The sequence below is a fragment of the Arachis hypogaea genome, chromosome 11 (genome assembly GCF_003086295.3).
Source record: "Arachis hypogaea cultivar Tifrunner chromosome 11, arahy.Tifrunner.gnm2.J5K5, whole genome shotgun sequence".
Taxonomy (NCBI): domain Eukaryota; kingdom Viridiplantae; phylum Streptophyta; class Magnoliopsida; order Fabales; family Fabaceae; genus Arachis; species Arachis hypogaea.
The window spans coordinates 18,023,087-18,033,111 of NC_092046.1; the positions used below are offsets into that span (position 1 = coordinate 18,023,087).

The window sequence follows — 10,025 nt, forward strand, 5'->3', positions numbered from 1 at the left end:
ATTCTCATGAAAAGAGAATTACCATTTCCACCCTCCACATGGAAATCAAAATTTACTAAAATGTGAAAATACTACATTCTTAAAAATGCAAAATTTCAAGAAATTTCTTCACACTTAACTTACCAAACATGGAAATTATATTACCTTGCTACTATTCCCAAAAATGTTAAAAACTTGATTCAGCAAGTATAACCACTTTTTCTTCCACCTAAAAGTATCATTTACTATTCTCAGAACGCCACATAAATCAGAATAATTATTTTATTGATCACAACTTCCTCATGAAAACTGAGTATAAAAATTGAGAATCTGTACAGAGATTTCAAACGTTAAGGAAAGCCTCTCTTTGCAGCTATCTGTATTCTGTACACATATCATAAATTCACAAATTTGAATAAAATAATACTTGGGCCTCTCTTCAAAATAGTAAACTAGATATTCCTTCACAAAGGCTAGGCAAATAACTGTTGAATGACCGTCTCCGCATTTCCATTGTATTGTGCAAGCAGGTGGATAGCATCGGCCCTAGGCAAAGCCAAAAACTCCTGCACACATCCATAAATACATGGAAAAGAGAGAGAATATTATACACACTTGCCCAAGAAACACTCCTATCATTTTCAATATTTTCTATGTTAAAAAATTTATACCCAAAAAATAAGTGAAAATGGAAAAAATAATTGTTACTCTCAATTTTCTTTTCCCCACATCATCCAGAAAACCTAAAACACAGTAAAAATAGCAAAACAACTGTGTATTTGACGGCATAGCCATAGGAGGGATCAAACAAACAAAATCACAAACACAAGAAACTAACGAGGGATAAAAAATCTATCTATACCATTGACACAACAAATCAAAGAGCTTTAGTATATCAATGTTGCATTAACAATAAGACTACTCTATCATGAGGATTAGCGTATATAAATTTGGTGCAAATTATTTTACATAAAAAGTTCTGCCAATGAAACTAGACTATATTTCCATTAAATATATCATGATTTGCGAGAAAAAACCCAAAACGTATGAGCACATGTTAGTTAACTAGGATTTCAAAATTTTGCACGAGAGAAAGGGAGAGACTGGCAAGAAACCATAACTTACCATTACTTTGAGAATTGCACCTTCATCACAGATGGCATCTCGTGAAGAATCTTGAGTTGGACTACTTCCATCTTCTGATGGTCTCGTGCCTGAAGATACAGTAGCCTGAGATGAACCATTCGTGCAGCTGTCAGTATGCGACTTAGAGGTACACATGGAAGTGAGGAAGGGAGCATGAACCTCCTTCAAAGAATTGATCCTCAGGAGACCTTCAAACCGATCTTTGCACATCTGAAGTTTGAACCACTCATTATGTGTATGTAGAGTGGCTCGCATTATTTTCATGAGTTGCGGTTCTTCAACCCCAAGCCTCCTACCAACTGCGACCTGTACATTATGAAAACAAACAATTCACATTATGAAATAGCATAGCAGTAAATATTCATCTTGTATAAAAAAATAAAAACATAATGAAACGATCCTTCCCATAATGATTGGATAGCTTTAAGATACAGAATAAGGCATGAAGTTGCAGAGCGACTTAACAACACAAACTGAACCCAACCAATAACCCAACACACAACCAATTGAACCCAACCAATAACCCAACACACAGCCACAAAAGTGTCTTTCGGCCCTTCCTAGGAAACCTCCCTCCACCAATTACAGCCTTGCCATTCCCATCCCCAGCAACTTCACTCAAACCGCACCAGCCATCTAGCCCCATTATGGCTCCATGGCTACACCACAGGTATGATCAGAAGCCCAACCACTATGTCAGCCTATATACATATTCTCCAATTGTCTTTACTATGTGTGATTGTACTTGCTATTTGATACTTTATTGTCATGCTATTTTATTTCTATTGTGAACTTTGTCTTTGCTTTTGGCAAAACATGTGTTTATGTGATTTGGATTCTTGATTAACACACTGCTCTCTTATTATATTCTAGTATTAGCATGCGTTCTGCAAAATTTTTTAGCATTGTAAAGCTCTACCAGAATTTTTCCAACTTGATATCTTGGGATCTTCACTATTACACTGCATTTTGTTTTCTTTTTCGTTGAGTGAGTTTGTTGCACTGCATTATTCAGAGATCTATGTACAGTTCAGGACACACAACTGTCGCAATATTTTCCCATTAGTCTGGATAAACTGTGTGTAATAGCAATGACTCTAGTAGGTGTTTAAAATTGATTACAATTGCTAGTTTCACACCTTTTGTCTAATATTGAGAGTTTCATTGTGTTCATTTGTATGATTATAGCTTGAATTCTTGTGTCTAGCTGTTTTCAGAGGAATTCAGGGACTTGATTCAAGTGATTCCCAATAAAAATTCAGGGACTTGATTCAAGTGATTCCCAATAAAGATTCAAGTGATTCCCATGAGACTATGAGAATGCAAAGTAGCTTCAAGTGATTCCCAATAAAGATTGATTAGCACAACAAACCAGTATTGTAAATAATGACATCATGTTGGTCCACGTTCCAACGGAAGTGGCAACATTGTGTCTCTTGAAGATGTGAGTTTGTACAGTTTATAAGTAGCACGACCAACAACATGAAGCCCAAGATTATTTTTAGAACAATCAAAAGAGTCAAAGAGCACAATGATTACAGCTGGTGTGGACTAAGATGTGGTGAATCTGGTCATCAAACCATCGCCACCTTTGGGTTTTCTTGAATTCTTAGTCTTGGTAAAATCTTGAGACCCTAGAAGTCCATGGGTCCATGAGTGATGAAGTGAAATTATGGTATGTGTCCTATAGAGAGTCTAGAGAAGACATCATTTAAATTTGATGTTATGTATAACAATGAGTATTTCTTCCTAAGTCCTTTCATTTTGAATAATTGGCAGAATTTTTTAAGGTCTTGACGAGTATCTTTGGGTCTATATGTTCTAAAAATTCTAGCCTCACACATACTCGTATAATAAACATACACAAAATCTATCATAACTATTGATGAAAAAAAAAAACTACTACACAAAAAAAATAAAGTAATAAAAAATTGCAACTTGTAGATTTAAATCATTGAAAATAAAACTAAGAAAGGATTTATGACACGTTTAAGTTACTGAAATAGAAAGTTTAAACATATAGATAGATTAAAAATTTAGTGTTCAATGAATTCATTGAACAAAACACTTTCGAGATTTCTCTCTTTGGAAACCTTAATTAACTAACCATAAAAAGAACATACTAACAAGTACCCCAAATATGTCAAATTTTTCGAAGAGAAATATCAAAGATGGCAACATGTAGAGCTCCGCTTTACAAGTGTCCCTAGAATGTACACAAGATTGTGCTTCTTGTTTGTTTTCAAAAAGAAAAAAAGTGTGTGCGTGTGTATATGTATGTATGTATTGGGTCATATCTTTATTATATTTATTTTATTACTTTTATAAGCATCAAGGCATGTTTAAAAATCTGGTACAAATTTTTATAGCTCAACATGATGCGTAAAACTATACATAAAATTCATTAATACTTGGAATAATTTGTATAATACTTTGCTAAATAAATGTTTTGATGCAAAATATTAAAAAAAAAGTTGTGATGCCTTTTTGTGTGTGGGTGGGGGTGTGCGGGGTAGGATTACGGGCACCCCCACCCCCCCCCCCCAAAAACCATACTACAAAGATTCGTCATAAGAAGCCTCCACATCATATAAATTATCATTAGAATTACAACACTACTCTTGGACAAATATACATGTTATAAAGTTCTCCATTATTTTTGGGATGGAAAGTTTATAAGCATTCAACAAACAATCATCGAGTAACCTATTAGTACTCCCTTCAAAACATTATCTATTAGTAGTGCTATCCATGAGCAAGGAAATTTTTTCACATTACTTCCCAAGCACCATGAGCAAGGATACCACATTAATTACTGAATGTATTAATCCAGGTGTACTTGGCAAAAATTTTATCACATTAATGCACAAGAACCATAAGCAAGGATGCCACATGGGTTAATGATGTGCTAGAATCCTGAGCAAGGATGCAGTGTTAATTAACATGCAATATTTAAAAGAAAAAGTATATAAATGGACAAAGACCATTTTCGACAACATACGCATTTAATAAACCACTCAATACCTGTAGAGAAGCAGCTAAAGCATTTAGAGGTAAAGCACTTCCAAGAGCATCTTCACTAGGTCGAAGTAAAGCCAAGAGAGTTTCCTTCAAGGGCTTCAATAAAGTAGGGTCACTAGCTGCTAAAGGACCCAAATGGGAACAAGCAACCTTTAAAGCAGCATTATAATCACCAGAGCTGACTAACTTCAGAAACTCAACCTAAAGAAGGAAACCCATTCAAAAGATCAAATACTTGATGGACGAATGCAGAACTAAACAATACATTGGCCCTTCTCACCAAATATTCAAGAAAAGGATATCAACATCATCATACATGCCATTTACCTGCTTGAGTTGGAAGAGTAAAACACAGTTCTGAGAGAAGAAATTAGGATCAATAGCATTGACTTCTTCAACTGCTTCAGCAGCCATTCCATTACTAGCCAAATCTTTCATTCCCAACAGAATTTCATATTTATCTTCAGTGTTACTAGCATCATTTATAGAAAGCTTTTCGCAACCCTGCAAAACAATGCTATGTTAAAAATGGAGCTCCCAGATGGAATAACATCAATCATCAAACTATACCTGCTTCTCCTTTGTTACAGTTGATACAGCAGTACTTATGCTATTTTCTTGCTTGCTATCTTCCAAAGATGCATTGGCTACATAGTTATTATAATCATATCTTCCTCTCCAGCGCTTGCGTTTGCTCCTTTCTCCATTTCCAGGCATTCTTCTTCGTTGCAAGATACTTGGATTCTCGAGCAGCTGTGATCCACTCGTGCTACAGTCCTCATGACTGTTTGTCAGCTCAGAAGCATATCGTACTTCAACATCCATTCCTTGCATGCTACTCACGTCAGCATTATTTTCAGGGGAACCATCCACACGAACATTTGTAACAGAAGTTTCACCATCAGAATGCTTGCCAACATTACAATCTAGCTCAAGTGAACAATCTCTTGATGAGAAACAAACAGGGTCTTGCTGGCTGAATTTTACAGGTTCAGGAATAGGTTGCTTCTCAGACACTAAATTCATCATAAATTGGCAAAAAAATAATCAAACATCAAAACAGGATATGAAGATGTGACACAACTTAAATAGGACATGTTCCACAAGAATCATTATTAGAATATAATACATAAAAGAATGAATAACAACATAAAACTTCAGTTAAAAATTTCAAAGAGACTTCAGATGCAATGTAGGATTAATGATGAGCAGATGCCATGAAACATACCAAGTGGTATAAGCTAGTGGCATGAAAGATATGTATAACAGATAAGTTTACAGAGTTAAGTTAAACAAAGGAGATGCTATACCAGACTCAATAATGCCTCTGTAAACACAATACTCACGAACAAGTTGATCAAGATATGGAGTATCCAACTTTATCCGACATAATTCATTCTGCAAGAAAAGAATAAGGTATTGAATACATTGAGGCAATACTCTGACATGAATAAATCATCAGTTCAGCCAAAACTAAATATTGGAAGAGACTGAAAACCATTAATTCATATTTTGCACTACCTACAACTATTTTTCTTTTATGTGCAGTGCTTTTAGCCCTTTCCCAGATTAAGGTATGACAGCAAAAAAGATTGTTGGGGACCTAACTAGATGGTATGAACATTGATCCTTAGGTCCAAACGACAATTAAAAAATGAGATTTTTAAACAGAATGAAAAAGAACCAATGATGAGTAATTAGTAATATGCTGGAATTTTCTTGGTAAGACTGCATGATGATCTATTATTCTAAAATCAAGAACAATGCAACGGAAACTACAAAGAAAAAAAAATAAACCATAATGAATTAGGAATTGTCATTTTAGCTTATCCTTTCATCCAAACCACACAAATGATAAAGAAGCAAAAGCAATTTGGAAATTAAAATAAATAAGAAACAAAAAACAATATTTGAAATCAAGGCAGAAGCCCATAAGCAAGTATATTGCTATGTAACCTGAAACGCCAGAAACAGATCACCCTTAGCAAATCTCAAGCTATCAATTGCCCCTTGTCTGGTAAGCTCTACAGCATGTGCAAGAGCCTGAATGTCAACCTGGATTCCACAAAAACATATACATCTTATGAATGATGCACAAAAACTAAAAAAGGGGTGCTACATAGAAGAAAAATACATGGAGGCCAATCTCTCGATATATGTGCACAAAATGATATCATTATTAAATTGCACGTGTTTTCTAACAAAGACCCTCTCATAACTAGCTGTAATAGGGGAAGGGATAGCAGGATGGGATTGCAAAACATGTAGGAAAACAGTGTGATCAGCACGTTAGAATCTGCATTGCAACTACATAGTAACAGTAATGTGACAGATGAAGAAGAAGGCAGAATCAAGCCAAGAATGTGGGATAAGAAAAGCGGATATAAGAAAGAGGGGGGTTAAGAACTAAGTAGTGATAATATACAGCATGCATATACTTTCAGTTTCTTGATCTGGTCCAGTTTCTATCAGTTTCACAGTGAAAGTTTAGAATAATATGACAGATATTCTTACCTCATCAAATGGTGGTACTTCATATAAGATGTCCTGTGGTATTGCAGGATGGTCACGCTCTTCAAGGAGCAATCTTTCAGTCAAATCAGAGATGGGTGATGTAATACCTTGACGTAAACAATATGCCCTGTGTATGCTGCAGAAGAGACCAAAAAAATTCCAGAAAGTTAAGGAAATTGCGACGTTTGGCAAAAAAAAAGGCATAACTGCACAGGAAAAAGATAAACCACAATTTGATCAATTACATAAAAATGTAGGAGTGGGAATTAATAGATGACCTTATCAAATATCTGAGAGCCAGTGAAAAAACTGGATCATATGCATTTAAATGAGCTCTTAACATAGAGGACATAAATCCAGCTAAGTCAAGTCTCCTCCTTTCAGACCACTGCATAAGGAAGGGGGAAAAATGATCAGATGCTGAACAAATTCACTATGGACACGAAACTACAAATCAGGGTATGACATCAATCACAAACCAGACCAAGGTCTATACCATCGCAATTATCAAGGTGAATAAAATTAATTATTTAAATCAGTTAAGCTAAATACACCATAGAAGTCAAAAACTGAAAGGAAATAGCATATTATGTTTCCTATATTTTTCCCAAGAAAGAAAACACTCTCTTGAAGAGCATGGACGTCAAATCCAACTACTAGACACTTAGTCATAAACTGAAGCTAGCTGCACAATATCCTTCGACCCTAACGCTCAACATGCCATTATATGGAAAATAACAAATTGCAGAGCCATATCCGTAGGAAACAGTTGGCAAGATGTTGCTAGGTAAGGAATCCTCTTTGATGGTATTTATTTCCTCAAAAAAGGCCCAGTCAGAAGGGTTTCAGTAGTTAGATCAGTACATAGTCAGACTGCATAATGTGCACAATTTATGTACTGTTTATGAGTTTTTATGGCAAAAGATTCTTGCTTTTTTGTATTATAAATTGAAACTTAGGAACTGTTCCTTGACCAGCTTTGCAGTCTTTGGGAAAATCAATAAGGCCATATCCTTGTGGGAATGGACAGTCTATGTATTTGGAGTATATCATCATCAGCTCCACACATAATTTTTGTATTTTTAATAACAAAAAATATTGTATAAGCAAGTTATATGGAGTAAGGTTATAATTGGCTTTTATTTGACCAGAGAGTGACCTTTAAAGAAGGATTTCTCTCTTGAATATGTTGAGAAATTGGAAGTTTTGCTTTATATCGGTATTGTTCCTCATTTGTTAAGTTTGGTTAGTGTAAGGAGGATTTCTTGTAATCTTCCTCACTCTATCTCGATAAAATACTTAGTTATATCCAAAACCCAAATTATAACTTTGATTTGTAACCTTCATATGCATCATCAAAATGGAGTTATGTGCGTTATTATATATGTTAACATGTGTTCAAATATAATTTTATATTTTGAGTAGGATCTAACAATTGGTGTCTTCTCATGCTACCTATTTATCCTCCCTTTGTGATTCTTGCCAAAGCATTTGAATTTGACAACTTATTGGTGATTCAACCAAATAACACCAATTAAATCAATAACCTCACAACACTCCCAGTATGCAACACATATCTTGACATAGATAAAGCAATTATTGTTCTTTCAGGACTGCCTAGTTGCAACAAGCATCAACTAGGTGGCGGCTGCACAAGGGGCGAGTTAAAAGGTGAGTAAAAGAATTGTTTGCTAAAAAAACAGAGTCCTAAATGAAGATCAAAAAGCTTCTTGAATTCTCACCCCTAATAAATGCTTTATATTTAATATCTCCCTGGTTTTAGTTTAAGTCCTATGTTTCTCTTTACATGGACAGTATCCAAATACACTGGGCCAACCAAGAATGTACGAAAAATATAATAGATATCGGAGGGAATATTTAATGAAATAAACACAATAAAATTCAGACTAACCTCATTTGCTACCGGAGAACTCTTATCATCCTTGTCGTATATAAAAGCAAGCAGAACGTGCTTGAATTCCTCATATGCTTCCTTAAATACAGAGACAAGTCAGAACTTAGTACAGTGGTTGAAGAACAAATCCAAAGAACCAAGGATCAAAAAATAAAAAAATGTTAACGAAATTGAAGACTCAAATACCGGGTAAGCATCGAGAGCACAAGGGGCAAGAGCCGCCCTCAGACACTCAATTGCAGAATCGCGATCCTCCATTGTTCCCTTCCGTAGGAGCTCAATAAATTTCTACAAAAATCAATCAAATACAAAGGAAAATTCAGGGGCGGAAAAAATTAATACAAATCATGCATCGAGTAAAGAAAAAATTCAACGAAATCACACAGGGAGAGGTGATGGACCTGCTTGTGCAATCGGAAGAGGATCCTGTGATCGTTGAGGATGGAGGGAGCGTGGAGGCGGAGGAGATCAACGGCGGCGTCGACGACGCCGGATTCCAGATAGCGCCTGATCTGGAGGATGACGAGCCTCGACTGGTACGAGGAAGAAGAAGGCGACGGCGACGGCGAAGAAGACGGGGAAGACGCCGACGTGGTGGCAGTGGTTGCGGCGGCTGAGGCGGTGGCGGTGGCGTCTTCGATTAGGTTCTCCAACTTGGCGAATTCGATTACCAAAGCGTCCAGAGCTTCCCAATTCACCGGCGTCGATTCCATTCTATTCTATTCTCAGATGTTTCTCGAGAAAATTTTCAGTGTGAGTGATTGTGAAAAATCTGAGTTATGTTTGTGTGAACTAGTGAAGGGACTTTATTATTATTTTTTTTTCAGTTTGTTTGTTTTGTCTTATTTGTTTGTTTGGGCTAATGAGGGGAGAAATTGATTCCAGTTTGGTTGTTGGGTTCCGTAATCTGAGTTATGTAGGTAGAACGAGCAACAAAGGCGGCGATGTAAGGTTGAGGTAATTATCGGATTGCGGTTTCCGAATTACATACTTCTGTAAGCCACGTGTTTCCAACCTCTTCCTGCTACCGTAATTTGCAGTGGTCAATTGAGTTAGGCTTAGCTTTAGGTTTGGTAAAATAATTTTTAAAATTTAAAAATATTATAAAAGATATAATTATAAGTGTTAAATTTAAAATTTAGTTAATGAACTTGCCTGTGAAATAGATCGGCTTCAAGTCCTCGAGAACAGCCGAGCTATGTGCTGCAAGGTTGAACGTCCGTCTCTTGGAATTCGAATTCCTTATGTTCGTCGTGAGTGTGAGAACACGAGCAATATCAAAAGAGGGGAGTGTACCTGCAAAGGCACTCCGAAACTTAAGTCAGTGTGTATTCTAGTTTACTCAGGAAAAACTTAGGTCTTTGGAAATAGTTTACTTCTCTTTTATATGTGACGAGTTCTTTGCCCGTTATATTCTCGGTATTACCGTTTAACTGAGTGATATCGTAAC

The 10,025-nt window shown here is 36.0% G+C and overlaps 1 protein-coding gene across 1 annotated transcript; it reads right to left on the bottom strand.

Annotated features, from left to right (window-relative positions):
* Window positions 1-245: 245 nt before the first annotated feature.
* Window positions 246-9,650, bottom strand: LOC112720452 (uncharacterized). The gene is made up of 12 exons (XM_025771392.3): window positions 8,977-9,650; window positions 8,762-8,863; window positions 8,573-8,653; window positions 6,939-7,048; window positions 6,661-6,796; window positions 6,103-6,201; window positions 5,457-5,544; window positions 4,717-5,162; window positions 4,474-4,650; window positions 4,150-4,347; window positions 1,105-1,431; window positions 246-545 (listed from the first exon to the last, which is right to left on the bottom strand). Exons 1-12 carry the CDS (start codon window positions 9,286-9,288, stop codon window positions 453-455), a joined length of 2,169 nt encoding a protein of 722 aa, XP_025627177.1. The 5' UTR covers window positions 9,289-9,650; the 3' UTR covers window positions 246-452.
* Window positions 9,651-10,025: the final 375 nt, after the last annotated feature.